The sequence below is a fragment of the Callithrix jacchus genome, chromosome 4 (assembly GCF_049354715.1).
Source record: "Callithrix jacchus isolate 240 chromosome 4, calJac240_pri, whole genome shotgun sequence".
NCBI classification, from domain to species: Eukaryota; Metazoa; Chordata; class Mammalia; order Primates; family Cebidae; genus Callithrix; species Callithrix jacchus.
Genome location: NC_133505.1, coordinates 3,150,277 through 3,164,694, shown reverse-complemented (window position 1 = coordinate 3,164,694; position 14,418 = coordinate 3,150,277). Strand labels below are relative to the sequence as shown.

Here is a 14,418-nt window from a genome sequence, read left to right as displayed (position 1 = left end):
GAGAAGATTAACTTGTATCACAGGGGAGGAGACTGGAACTTGATATTATGCAAGATAAACTTTGTCACAGACAGTCATCTATTCTTTAGAGGACCCATTCATCTTTCCCCAAAATAATTTCCTCTCCCCTGCATTGCCTACGTCCCTCTTCCTCTCTGAGAATATATAAACTTCTGGATCTCGGGGGATTTGGGGGCATTCACTTCTCTTTCATGTGATAACTCCATGCACAAAATAAATTTTTTTCATCTTTTATTAATCTGCCTGCTGTCAATTTATTTCATAGACTTAATTATCAAACCCTCAGAGGGCAGAGGGAGTCTTCACTACAGTTTCAATCAGATTGTTTTCTAGTTGTTTTAAGCATCAGGGTTGATCTAAGATGTCTAGTCTACCCTTATTGAAAATAATCACTGAAAATAGAATCAACAGTATAGTATTTGTTAACATGTTTTAAAAATATCAATAACTAAATTATTCTAGGACTTCTAATTCTTAAAGTCTTCAAAATGTAGTTATATCAAATGATATACATCAGTGCCATCGTATTCTCTGGTCTAGGAGTGGATTTCCCATGTAATAATTCAAATTCTCATTAATGATGTTGAAGTTAGCAAATTAGCTGCCATGTTGATTCAGTTGTGTATCACCAAAGAAATCAGTTGCTAAATTAAATATAAATAAATACTTAGCATTAGAACTAGAGGAAGAGACTAAACAACCTATTGTTGGATCAATAAATCATGCTTGAAAATTTAAACAGATCGATGACTTTTATAGTTCAAGTGTCTGTGAAGTCCAAAATAAAAATACAGACATTAGTTGCACTACCTTACTGGTAGAAGAAATAGTAGTTACCTTAAAAAGTGCGTATCATACTGGAATCAAATGTCTTGAAGGGTAGGCATTTCATCGTGACTCTATTTTTGCAGGATTCTCACCACACAGCTGAACATTCAACCATCAAAATATGTTCACTTTACCATCTGGAACATTTTAATCAAAACTGTCATCTGTTCAATCACATCTTTCACTTCAGAAAGAACTTTCACATCTGCCTTGTTTTTCAGAACTATCTATATCCACCACTTTTCACATTAAGATGATCCTTCTCAAGCCATCAGAGAACTAAGTGACATCTGCCATGAAATGACTTCACCACTTCTGTCCTCTGACAATCCTTCTATTTTTGCTGGCTCTCATTCCTGAAGATCATCTTACTTTCTAAGGGATGCTTCTGTCTCTCAGCTTCCTTCATGTCTTTTAATGCATTTGTTGTTTCTTTCTGTCCTGGTGCTAGACTTTGCCAGTCGCCACACCCACGGAGCATAGACTTCTACAAGGCACAAAGCGTAACTTTGGTTTTTCACTTGTAATTTGATGGAATTGGCAGGGCGTGGTGTCTCATGCCTGTAATGCCAGCACTTTGGTAGGCTATTCATTGAAAATCCTACCTGGATGCCCGAAAATTGCGGTATAACCTGCAAATCATCCAATGATACTTCAGTAGAAGATGATAGGAATTTTACTTTAAAGAATACTTGTTTTTTTAGACAATAACTTACTCAACGGGATTGTCAGCGTTGACATTTAATCCAGGTAAGTGAAATGTACACAATAAAACTCCTGTTTCGTGTATTTGACATCTGTAACATAAAATACTTGGTAGCAAATACTACTGGAAATACCATAAGACCACAATGTATCTTTTGCATAAATTAAGAAGCATTTATGAAAGGCTTTAGGTTAAAGCCAACTGGACATTTCAAAACTAGGGTTAAATGAGCGTCAGTTCTGTTTAGAAAGTATGGATAGCTCTGAAAAGAATCTTTAGGGTGCGGGTCAGGACGAACCTAGTGGAGTTCCAAGTGGAGAAACGGACGAAACAGCGAGGAGCTCACTTGGAACTGGTGTACTTGGTGATGGCCGTGGTGCCCTTGGACACAGTGTGCTTGGCAAGCACACAGCAGTCTGATCTCCCTGGAAGTGATGGTTGAGCGCTTGCTGTAATGCGCCAGGCCTCACCCGCGATGCACCCAAAGATATCATTAATGAAGGTGTTCAGGATCCCCATAGCTTTGAACGAGATGCCGGTGTTGGTGGACGTACCTTGTACACGTACACGGAGCAGCTCTCCTGGCCGTCGCGCTTGCGCTTCTTGCCTTAGTCATAGCCTTCTTGGAGCCCTTTTTCAGGTCTGGGGACGACTTGGCGGAGTCAGACGTGCTGTAGTTTAACTGCAAAAAGGGTACAAAGAATAGGAAAAATCGGAAGGGCGCGGCAGCGCACGCCTGTAATCCCAGCATTTTGGGAGGCGGAGACGGGTGGATCACTTGAGGTCAGGGGCTCCAGAGCCGTATGAGCAACATGGCGAAACCACGACTCTTCAAAAAACCGTAACAAATTAGCCGGGCGTGGTGGGGCACGCCTGTAGTCCCAGCGACTGGGGAGGCTGAGGGAGGAGGATCGCTTCAGCCAGGGAGGCGGAGGCTGCAGTGAGCCGCGATGGCGCCGCTGCACTCCAGCCTGGGCGACAGAGCCAGACCCTGTTTCAAAGCAGGAAAAAAAAAGGCCGGGCGCTGTGGCTGACGGCTGCAATCCCAGCACTTTGGGAGGCCGAGGCAGGCGCATCACCTGAGGTCAGGAATTGGAGAGCAGCCTGGCCAACTCGATGAAACGCCCTCTCTACGAAAAATTACAAGAATTAGCCGGGCTGCGGTGGCGGCGCCTGGAATCGCAGCTACTCAGAAGGCTGAGGCAGGAGAATCACTGAAACCCAGGAGGCGGAGGTCTCCAGTCTGGGCTACAGATAGAACCTGTCTCAATAAATAAATAAATAAAAATAAAAAAGAGTTTTGCGTAGTGTAACCTTCAATTCACCAATTCCTATGGAAACGAGGCGATTACTGTGAAGGACTGGTGGCGCTTCTAGATGACGTCTAATGCACCTTTGTCCAATCCAAAGAAGTGTACTTAACATCAGAGATTTCATTGGCTTAAATACAGTCGTAATTTGAGCCAATCGCACAGCTTTATTTTCGCGCCCAGTATTGACTATAAGTAGCCGAGCTCTGGCGACTTTCTCTAAACTGTTCTTCACCCTTTGCAAATTGTTTCTTAATCATGTCCGGACGCGGCAAGCAGGGCGGCAAAGCCCGCGCCAAGGCCAAGACCCGCTCCTCCCGGGCCGGGCTTCAGTTCCCCGTGGGCCGCGTGCACCGCCTGCTCCGCAAGGGCAACTACGCCGAGCGGGTCGGGGCCGGAGCGCCGGTCTACCTGGCGGCGGTGCTGGAGTACCTGACGGCCGAGATCCTGGAGCTGGCGGGCAACGCGGCCCGCGACAACAAGAAGACCCGCATCATCCCGCGCCACCTGCAGCTGGCCATCCGCAACGACGAGGAGCTCAACAAGCTGCTGGGCAAGGTCACCATCGCGCAGGGCGGCGTCCTGCCCAACATCCAGGCCGTGCTGCTGCCCAAGAAGACCGAGAGCCACCACAAGGCTAAGGGCAAATAATGTGTCCATGAATCACTTTCCAGTACAACGGCTCTTTTCAGAGCCACCTACTATTTCTGCGGAAGTGCTGGGCCACTGGTTTAAGTCAAATGTGAATAAGTCGTTTTATATTCTCTGTTTATTCATCCAATGTTACATGTACGCGAGCCAACAATAAAGTCCAGGGCGAGGCGCAGTGACTCGCCTGCAATCCCTACACTTCTGGAAGTAGAGGCAGGAGAATCACTGAACTCGAATTCGAGATCGGCCTGGGAAGCCTAGCGGAACCCCGTCTCGACAAAGATTCGCCGCCGTAGTGGTGCACGCCTGTAGTCCTAGGGCTGAAGTGGGAGGGTTCGCTTGAGCCCGGGAGGTTGAGGCTGCAGTGAGTCGAAACCACGGCACTACGCGCCAGCCTGGGTGACATGTTTTAATTTTTAAAATACCCAAATCGGCATGTAGCTTGAAACTTGCTACTTCCACCAACCTCCTCCATTAGCGGTGTGCGTGGGGAACACATTTTTTAATGCCGAAGCGGCTGACGCCTAAACGGCTTAAACGCGGGGAAAACAGATGGAATAAAAACTGACCAATCAGACTATAGAGCGGGCTTTTTAAGCTTAAACTTCTGTAGCCAGGCTAGAAAGCATGATACGAACTCTGCAGACAGAAGCACTAGCTGGAAGCCATGCTTTGATGACTGACTGCTTTGGGAAATTGCATGAAGGTCCAGACATCACCCCGGGCTCCTGCTTGCCTACCATGACCCCATTAATTAAGCTAAGGGGAGAAAAACTGCCCCAGATAATTCGAACGCCAGGAATCTCTGCTCGTGTTTATTAGCCACACACCTCAGCATAAGGCGGGGTGAGAAGGCAAAGTCACTTGGTGTACAGCAATTTTTTAGAGATCTGTAAGTGGCTCTGAAAAGAGCCTTTGGGGCTTGGTTGCGGTTTTCACATGCCAGCTTCCTACTTCTTTTTGGCAGCCGCCTTCTTGGCCTTTGCAGCTTTAGGTTTTGCTGCTTTCGGCTTAGCGGCTTTGGGCTTTGCTGCCTTCGGCTTAACAGCCTTGGGCTTGGCAGGACTCTTCGTTGCCTTTTTCGGCTTGGCGGCGGCCTTGGCTTTCTTGGGGCTCTTCGCCACTTTTTTGACTCCAGCCGCCGCGGGCTTCTTCGCCTTCTTCGGAGTCTTCTTCACTGCCTTTTTCGCTCCCGCAGCCTTCTTGGGCTTCTTAGGGGTGGCCCCCGCGGGCTTCTTAGCTTTGGCGGCACCCGCCTTTTTAGCCTTGGGCTTGGCTTCCCCGGAGGCCGCCTTCTTGTTGAGCTTGAAGGAGCCGGAAGCACCGGTGCCCTTGGTCTGCACCAGGGTGCCCTTGCTCACCAGGCTCTTGAGACCAAGTTTGATGCGGCTGTTGTTCTTCTCCACGTCGTAGCCACCCGCCGCTAAGGCCTTTTTAAGAGCGGCCAAAGAAAGGCCATTGCGCTCCTTAGAAGCGGCCACGGCCTTGGTGATGAGCTCTGAGACTGGGGGCCCGGTCGCTTTGCGCTTGGCCGCGCCGGCCGCTTTCTTGGTGGTCTTCTTCTTAGCGGGGGACTTCTCCACCGGCGCTGGGGTGGCCGTCTCGGCGGGAGCGGTTTCCGACATGGCTACAAGAAACTGCTAGAAGAGACTAAGCTCGAAATCCAAAGAGCAAGTTTTGCATTGCTACTATGCTCGTGGCCCAGGGCTTATATAAGCCGGAGCTGCCCTGTGATTGGTGGAGCGTCCAATCCACCGCCCTCCGGCCGCCGCAGCTCGCGGTTGGACTCCCAAATTGTGTTTGTTAGTTCTCTAAATTTGATTAAATGCTTGAAATAACGATACAGAATTTGGCACTTTGAAGCTCCAAAGGAGGAAAACAGCCTCCAGGTTCACATACTTGTTTGTGTTTTCACGAATCTCGTGCAATTGGTGAAAGATATTTTTAAAAAATCCCTTCAGCTTTCTCTAAGACTCCATTGCACCGAGGGCATCATGTTGGTTAGTTGGGTGTCATGATAAATTTCTGCTAAGAATCCGGAGAAACTTACTTTTAAAACTTTGCCCGTGAGTTCAGGCTTTGATTTTTGCGAGAGAAAAGACAGTGTGTTTCTTGGTTTGGGCATGAACTTTGTTTCTAACTGTAGCAAGTAACACAGGCACAGGGCAGCTGGTTGCCTACAGCCCCAACTCAACCACATAAGACTTGACTTTACAAACTGATTCTGTCTCAGGAGTTTCCATGTGCTGATGTCTTTACAGAATGGGATTGTGCAGCTTGGAAGAGTTCCACTGTCAGAGTGACTGCGTTGTAGCACGGGTAACACATACCGCTTTAACAATCCAATGCACTGATTCAAATTCAAACTTACATGTGATATGTTTTCTGATTAAAGTGTTTTCACTGTTTAGTTCCTGGGAAAATCCATGAAAATGGGAAAGAAAAATAGTATAGATAATTCAGTTTAGAAAAAATTCAAATCTGTGGAAAATTATTCAAGAGCTCCCAGTGACCCCCAGATGCACAAACTGGTGACCCGGGTCTCTGTCAGGTTTTCAAAATGTTTTCGCTGCGCCCCCTGAATCTCCATCAACATTTAACAAGCTGCATCATCAGGAGTACTCTCTTCTAAAAGCAGCTAGGATACATCAGTATGGGAATGTTTGTGTGTTTAAGTGCAGACAGACTAATATTTTAGAAGACTATCTGGCTATTGACTGTCAAAAGGTTGTATTGGATATTGAGAGACTTCAGATTATAGAGGTTCTGGAAAACAACAGAGGCAAATACAGTGAGGTGGAAATGAACGTGAAGTTTGCTATTTATGGGAGGTGGAAGGGAATGGACAGGATGCCTGAATGATTAAAAAAAAAAATCAGATAATGATTTGGATCTCTAATGAAATAAACAGCCGCTTATTTCTTACCCTGGAAATGCTGTGCCAGAAAATTTAAAGAAGCCAACACAGTCCGCCTTCTCTCTACCAGCTCCTGATGGCCAAATCTGGGCAACGGCTTCTTCCCGTATGGCCCTCAAGCTAAGAAGTGTCTTTAAAAAGGTCACACATGGTGGTTGATGCCTGTAATCCCAGCACTTGGGGAGACCTGGATAGGTGGGTTGCTTGAGCTCAGGAGTTCCAGACCAGCCTGGGCAACATCGTGAAACCCCATCTCTAGTAAAAATACAAAAACCGTTGCCGGGTGTGGTGGCGCATCCCTGTAGTCTTAGCTGCCGGGCAGGTGGAGGTGGGAGGATCACTTGAATTCAAGGTATGAAGGCTGCAGTGAGCAGTGATCGCACCATTGCACTCAAGCCTGGGAGATGAAGCAAGATCCTGTCTCAAAAAACAAAAAAACTAACTAAAAACTTAAAAGAATGTGTGACAGAAACTAGATATGGCCTCTAAACTATTTATTATCTAGTCGTTTTGCTGTGTTATAAATTTCTCCACAGGGACACAGATATTGCTATAGGCCTCTTACCAAACAACGCAAATTGAGAACTAAGGAAGAGGATATCTTCACAAGAAAATACTCCAACCAAGCACTTTCCACTGTTCCGTACAAAAAACTTACAAGATGCAAGAGAAAAGAATCCCAAAACTCCATGGGTAATGGTAGCAGGGGTGTAACAGTAAGAGCTGATACTCATTCAGCATGTATTACGTGCCAGAAAGTCACCTTAAATATGTTCTACAGGTTTTTGTTAACTTGCCACATTTACAGCTACACAAGATGAGGCCCAGAGATAGCGAATAACTTGCAGAAGGTTATACAGGTACGAAGTGGCAGGTCTGAGTTTTAAACCTACGAAATGGCCTCAGCTCCATTCTGGAGGGAAAATCCTTGAATAGGTGAGGAGAGAACCATCTTCAAAGCTTGGAAGAGGCCGTGTCAAGCTATTCCTACACGTAGCAGACAGCCACTAAAAGACTTCTAAGTAAATTGTTGAAAAAGTTTCTGGCCCCATGGGTCAGAAGTGGTTTGTTTTTTTGTTGTTGTTTGTTTGTTTTGGGTTTTTTGTTTTTTTTTTTTTTTTCCTGAACCAAATCTTAAGTTTCCAAAAATCTTACGGGTATCCAACCCTCTGAATGTGAGGACTTTTTTGCTCATCCATGATGGTGGATATCACAAAAATTATGCACAGATCTTTTCTTTCTCTTTATTTTTTTTCTTTTCTTTTTCTTTCTTCAGCTATCCTTAGTGATCATGTATTTTATGTGGGGCCCAAGACAATTCTTCTTCCAATGTGGCCCAGGGAGGCCAAAAGGTTGGACACTGCTGCACCAGTTGCTGGGATAGACGCCTGTTTGCAAGAGTGAACCTAATATAAGAAAGAAGGGAAGGCGCAGACAGGGGGCTGAGCTGGCTGAGAGCACTTAGGAGAAAAATTGCCTTCACATCTCTGCCAGATATCTCCGAGGTCAAGATGTGTACTTCAAAAGGCTAAACAGCAAAATGAGGTCATAATAGTCACATATGAAGAGCATATGAGGAAACTAAACAGCTGGAAATACTGAACAAGTTTGGTTAGAAACCAGGAAGAGCTTTAACATACCACTTGAATTTTAATATCCAGACTGATTCTTACCGAAAACAAAAACTCATAAAAATTCGACTTCACGCTTTATGACAAGCACATTGTGAAATGACAGGGAAGTGTGTGTGTGTCAGGGTGGGGGGTGAGGGCTATTGTTTTTGAGGCAGGGTCTTGCTCTGTTGCCAGGCTGGAGTGCAGAGGCCTGATGTTGGCTCACTGCAACCTCTGCCTCCCAGGTTCAAGCGATTCTCCTGCCTCAGTCTCCCCAGTAGCTAGGACTACAAGTGTGGTTTCACCATGTTGGCCAGGACGTTCTTGATCTCCTGACCCTGTGATCCATCCACCTTGGCCTCCCAAAGTGTGGGGATTACAGGCATGAGGCACTGACCTGACCTGAAATTTTTTTTGTTTGAGATGGAGTCTCACTCTGTTGCCCAGGCTGGAGTGCAGGGACTCTATCTCTGCTCACTGCAACCTCCGCCTCCCGGGTTCAAGCGAGTCTCCTGCCTCAGCCCGAATAGTTAGGACTATAGGTGCTTGCCACCACACCTGGCTAATTTTTGTATTTTTAGTAGAGACGGGTTCCACCATATTAGCCAGGCTGGTCTCAAACTCCTGACTTCGTGATCCACCCGCCTCAGCCTCCCAAAGTGCTGGTATTGCAGGCCTGAGTCACCCCGCCAGCCCTGGAAATATTTTTTAAGGTTCCCTTCAGAGCTAGTTCATTTCACAGATGACAGCATGCAGCAGGTTGATTCTGTCTTCTGGGGCCCTCATGGCTTGCTGAACATTACATTGAAACAGAACAAAAGTTTTGTGCTTTTGGTCAAAACTGTTACTTACAGAAATTTATGGGGGTAGAAGGGCAACTTTCTTACGTGCATAGGTTCCACGGTGGTCAAGTTACATATGGTATACAAGAGCTAAATAGCTTACATTGTACAAACTAAGTAACTTACTCACTCCTCCCTTCTGAGTCGTCATTGTCTATTGTTACACGGTCTCACAGTTTTTAGAGGCTGTTTTTGTTGTGTTTGTTTTTTGAGACACAGTCTGCTCTGTCGCCAGGTTGGAGTGCAGCGGCGCGATCTCAGTTCACTGCAACCTTCGCCTCCCGGGTTGAAGCGATTCTCCTGCTTCAGTCTCCTGAGTAGCTGGCACTACAGGCGCCTGCCACCACGCCCGGCTAATTTTTGTATTTTTAGTAGAGATAGGGTTTCAACACCATCTCTCGATCTCCTGACCTCGCAATCCGCCCCCCTTGGCCTCCCAAACTGCAGGGATTACAGGGTGTGGTGTTTTCTGAGACGGAGTTTCGCTATTGTTGCCCAGTCTGGAGTGCAATGAGGGGGATCTCGGTTCACCGCAAGCTCTCCTGGGTTCTAGCGATTCTCCCTCAGTCTCCGGAGTAACTGGGCTTACAGGTGCGCCACCACACCAGGATAATTTTGTAGTTTTAGTAGAGACGGCGTTTCTCCACGTTGGTGAAGCTGGTCTCGAACTCCTGACTCCTGGTGATCTACCCGCCTCGGTCTCCCAAAGTGCTCGGACAAGCGTGAGCCGCCCACCCACGCGGCGAAGCCTGTGTCTCTTCAACACTCATAGTTTGTTCCATTCCTTGGGGGCAGGTAGGCAAGCAGTATATACATTCCTCAAGAACAGGAATGCTTTTCAAAACTAAATCTCCTTAGGAGTAGGTTCTGCAAATGGAACCGGGTTAGCACACCGGGCTGTGACCTGACTCCCGATTTTATAGTGTTGAGACACCACATTTTGTACCTTAACTTGCACTTAAAATGCGGTTAAGAGTCTCAAAAGGTACAGCTTTTTTTTGGTGACAATTGAGGGGCTCTGAAAAGAGCCTTTTGGGGTGGGGAAGACTTCTTGGGCTGATACTAACGAATTTATGCCCTCTCCCCTCGGATGCGGCGCGCGAGCTGGATATCCTTGGGCATGATAGTCACCCGCTTAGCGTGAATGGCACAGAGGTTGGTGTCCTCAAAGAGACCCACCAAGTAGGCCTCGCAGGCCTCCTGCAGCGCCATCACCGCGGAGCTCTGGAAGCGCAGGTCTGTCTTGAAGTCCTGCGCGATCTCGCGCACCAGGCGCTGAAACGGCAGCTTTCTGATCAGCAGCTCGGTGGACTTCTGGTAGCGCCGGATCTCGCGCAGGGCCACGGTGCCGGGCCGGTAGCGGTGCGGCTTTTTGACGCCGCCGGTGGCCGGGGCGCTCTTGCGAGCCGCCTTGGTGGCCAGCTGCTTGCGCGGAGCCTTGCCGCCGGTGGACTTGCGGGCCGTCTGCTTCGTTCTTGCCATAGCAAATTAAACCCAACTGCTTAACACAAATAAGAAAAAAAAGAACCAGACCATCCCGGTATTTATAGCCGCCCTCGCATTCTGATTGGACAGTAACTATGGCGTGTGACGTCTCACTCACGGGATTGGCTCCCAGTTTAATCCTGTTGAAAGGGAAACATTCCGCCTCTGCTGTGCGTCAAGAAACGTAAAACGGTTTTGCGAGCAAAACCAAAACGAAAACAAAAAACCCTCCAAAACTGTAGAATTTTTCATGCACCAAAATCCTATTTCAATGTCAGCTTGAAGATCTAAACTTGCCTTACACTATCTTAACTGTTAGGCGTCACTAATTTGACAAAGTTTAATATCGTGAAATAAGTCAAACTAGAGTACATTTGTAAGTGGAGGGATTGAAATCCCAGCCTTGCGGTATGCCAGTGTTTCTGATTTAAACGTACTTAATGTTTTGAGGGTTGACCGACTTTCTGCGAAGGGCGATAGCGAAGCATTTTGGGTGTTGCGGACCGCGCTGTCAGTTACACGGCCCTTGCAGTTGAAGTAATCCATGCAAGCTCAATGAATCCGGCTTTTATGCTACTGTAGCTTTTGGAGGAACCAGAGGCGTTATGCATTTGGTCGTCTGTGAGAGGATCCGGCACTTCTAACCACTAAGTGATGCTGAAAAGGGCACCGACCTGCAGTAACTTTGGCGTCCGTGCACCTAAAACCGCTTTTTTTGACGAAACTGCCAAATGTTTAGGTGTTAGGAAATCAAGGGTCTGTAGTCTACAGCTCTTTCACAGATTTCATGGGTGGCCCTGAGAAGGGCCTTGGAGGAGCGGGATAAGCAAGCGAAGCGCTCAGCCACCGAAGCCGTAGAGGGTGCGGCCCTGGCGCTTGAGCGCGTAAACCACGTCCATGGCGGTGACCGTCTTGCGCTTGGCGTGCTCCGTGTAGGTGACGGCGTCCCGGATGACGTTCTCCAGGAACACCTTGAGCACCCCGCGGGTCTCCTCGTAGATGAGGCCGGAGATGCGCTTGACGCCGCCGCGGCGAGCCAGGCGCCGGATGGCGGGCTTAGTGATGCCCTGGATGTTGTCTCGCAGGACCTTGCGGTGGCGCTTAGCACCTCCCTTGCCCAGCCCCTTCCCGCCTTTGCCACGCCCAGACATGTTTCGTTCTAGAGAGAACGTATGTACGAATGCGACTCTTGCAGCAGTAGCTTATATAGTGATAAATCGGACCTGATTGAGAACTTTGCACACCAGCTGCATCCGGTCACTCAATTTACAGACCTTGAGCCCTGCCCACGACTTCAGGAAAACGTGGAAAGGGCGGTGCTTAAACTCGAGATTCTAAAAATGATGCCCAATTAAAAATACTCCGTTCGCCTTGCCCTTCTACAGTGTTTTGCGCTGAGCACCGCAGCGGGGATATTCCTTTGAGTCTTCGCTGCTTTCCCTGTCACCTCTAAGCATCCATTGCTCTAGTCCCTTGTGGCTGCTGGAACCTAGTGGCGCTGTCTAGAGGGGTAATCACGGTGGCTTCGGGCATTTGTGAAATAGTGTGTAGAAACTGCTTCCTGCAGCCTCAGAGTGCTCGGCCTGTGAAGTGGCTGACTGCAAAGGCCGACGCCTGATGAGAGCTTCAAGGTGAGATTCCTCACCTTTTCTCAAATTTGGTTCTCTATTATTTTCCTTACCTTTTGCTCTTTCTGTAGCCGTCCTTTCTGTTTCTTTCTCTCCCTCGCTGGCCAGATTTTTGTGGGAAGAACTGACTTTCTATATTTTTCCTCATTCACCTGGAAACACTTCAGGAAGCTGGCTGAGGAAGAAAGGTGGCTTTTACCCTCTATTTTCTTAGAGTGGTGGACACACCACTTGAGCTCCCCGGATCTTTTCTGTTGAACTAGGAAATCGGCTGTGCCCGGAAACCCTGTCTTTTAAACTTACAAATATAGTGCAGGAGGGAGAGACCAAGGATGACTGTATTCCAATAAAAAGAGTTTCAAAGGGAGAGTGTTGGGTGACTTTCCTGACCTAGGCTGCTTGGAATCACCTTTCTCTGGCCCTGACTTGCACACACACCTCCAAATATCAGATTTTCTCTCTGCCAACATTCACTCTTTCTTCCTGAACATCAGAAATGTTTACCTTTTATATTTCAAAGGTGTTTGATTATTTACTCCCTTAATAATTATCTAATTTTATTCTAAAAATCAGTCTCTTCAAGTACATTATAAACTATGTTTTCCGTATGTACAAAATATTACATACTCATGTTCTGTTAGTTAATCAATTTCTCACTGAGCTAGGCTGGACTCCTTTTCCCCGCCCTTTAACAGTGGAACCTAGGTCCTTAACTTTGGAGGTTTAAATCCTGTATCTCTTGTGGCCCATTAATCTCAGCAGTCCTCTTTTCCAACTACAGAAAAACGAGGCAACACTCTGCGTCATTAAAATGCACTGCTCTTGTAGATGTTATTTTATAACAAACTATTGCAAGATGAAATCTGGAAGCATTGGAAAACCTTTTAAGTGCCCCTTTATGTGGTAAAAGAAACTGTCGAATAGGAAACTTTCATTTTACCCTGTGAGGCTTTATAGCTGGGCCCTACAAATTAAACTGACAAAAGACAGATCAATAGGGGAAAATATCTATTGTTATACAAATGCATATGGCAGCCTTCACAGAAAGGGAGTAAAACCCAAGGAGGCAGACACGGGGGTTCCTATACCATTTTAAACAGGGGTCGTTTCCTAGGGGAGTAAATTGTAGGAAGGAAAATATATGGAGCAAACTAACGGAAGATAAGGATTATCTAATACGGTCTTGTATGCAGGTTCAGGTCATCTCAGGTGGCAAGAATTGTCTCTGGGGGCCATTCTCCTCTTCTAGTATAAACAAGGAGGACATCTTTACCAAGGGAAATGTCTTTTATAAATGGAAATTTTGTTCGTTTTTGTTGTTTTTCTTTTATAAAGCAGAAACTTTTACCATTTTCAGTGCTTTCTCTGTGTCAGCTGTTTCTCGAAATAATTCTTATAGCCAAGTGGCGTATTTTTGGGGAGGAATATTCTGGTTCCTTGTATCACATCGTGTAAACCAAAAGGTATCTGAGACAGGTCTCAATCAATTTAGAAAGTTTATTTTACCAAGGCTAAGGATGCACCCGTGACACAGCCTGAGAAGGTCCTGGCAACATGTGCCCAAGGTGGTTGGGGTACAGCTTGCTTTTATGCATTTTAGGGAGAAATAAGGTATCAATCAATATGTGTAAGATGTAACGTGGGTTCGGTTCGGTAAAGCAGGACAACTCGAAGTGGGAGCTTCCAGGTTAGAAGAGGAGTCGAGACAAAAGGTGGCATTATTTTGAGTCCTTGATCAGCCTTCCACTGAATAAACAATTTAGTCTGGTACAGTGAATCTGCATTTTTACATATTCAGTGGGGCAGAGGGAGCAATCAGATACATATGTGTCTCAGATGAGCCTCAGAGGGATGACTTTGAGTTCTCTGTATCCTTTGTCCACAAGGAATTTCCTCTTGGGAATATTGTAAGGGAGGTATGTAGCTTTTTATTGTAGCTATCCTACTTAGGAATCAAATGAAAGGCCGGTTTGCCTGACATAGTCCCCAGCTTGACTTTTCCTTGGCTTAGTGGTTTTGGGGTACTGAGATTTATTTTTCTTTCACAATCCTTTGAAAGATCTCTGGTTTACTTGATGGCCTAGGAAATATTTTGCCCTTGGGCTGGGTGAGGTGGCTCACTCCTGTAATCCCGGCACTCAAGGAGGCTGAGGTAGGTGGATCACCTGAAGTTAGGGATTTGTGACCAGCTTGGCCAACGTGGTGAAACCCTGTTTTTACTAAAATTAGCTGGTCATAGTGGCACATGCCTGTAATCCCAGCTATTCAGGAGGCTGAGGCAGGAGAATTGCTTGAACCCAGTAAGCGGAGGTTGCAGTGAGCAGAGATCGCACCACTGAACTCCAGCCTGGGTGACAGTGCAAGACTCCATCTCAAAAAAAAAAAAAAGTTTTGCTCTAGGAGTATTTACAGTTTTG

General features: G+C 46.7%; 4 protein-coding genes and 1 pseudogene across 5 annotated transcripts; 1 reads left to right on the top strand and 4 right to left on the bottom strand.

Annotated features, from left to right (window-relative positions):
• Positions 1-755: 755 nt before the first annotated feature.
• On the bottom strand, positions 756-2,545 carry LOC144581989 (histone H2B type 2-F-like; annotated as a pseudogene). Its single transcript, XR_013533581.1, has one exon. The product of XR_013533581.1 is annotated as a histone H2B type 2-F-like (transcript).
• Positions 2,546-3,086: 541 nt separating this feature from the next.
• Positions 3,087-5,351, top strand: LOC100404972 (histone H2A type 1). The gene has a single exon (XM_078368106.1). It carries the CDS (start codon positions 3,124-3,126, stop codon positions 3,514-3,516), a length of 393 nt encoding a protein of 130 aa, XP_078224232.1. The 5' UTR covers positions 3,087-3,123; the 3' UTR covers positions 3,517-5,351.
• Positions 4,319-5,200, bottom strand: H1-5 (H1.5 linker histone, cluster member). The gene has a single exon (XM_008993786.5). It carries the CDS (start codon positions 5,139-5,141, stop codon positions 4,467-4,469), a length of 675 nt encoding a protein of 224 aa, XP_008992034.1. The 5' UTR covers positions 5,142-5,200; the 3' UTR covers positions 4,319-4,466.
• Positions 5,352-8,890: 3,539 nt separating the features above from the next.
• LOC100406435 (histone H4) lies at positions 8,891-11,551 on the bottom strand. The gene has a single exon (XM_078368111.1). It carries the CDS (start codon positions 11,522-11,524, stop codon positions 11,213-11,215), a length of 312 nt encoding a protein of 103 aa, XP_078224237.1. The 5' UTR covers positions 11,525-11,551; the 3' UTR covers positions 8,891-11,212.
• Positions 8,891-11,551, bottom strand: LOC144581990 (histone H3.1). Its single transcript, XM_078368104.1, has one exon. The coding sequence runs from the start codon at positions 10,368-10,370 to the stop codon at positions 9,960-9,962; it is 411 nt and encodes a 136-aa protein (XP_078224230.1). The 5' UTR covers positions 10,371-11,551; the 3' UTR covers positions 8,891-9,959.
• Positions 11,552-14,418: the final 2,867 nt, after the last annotated feature.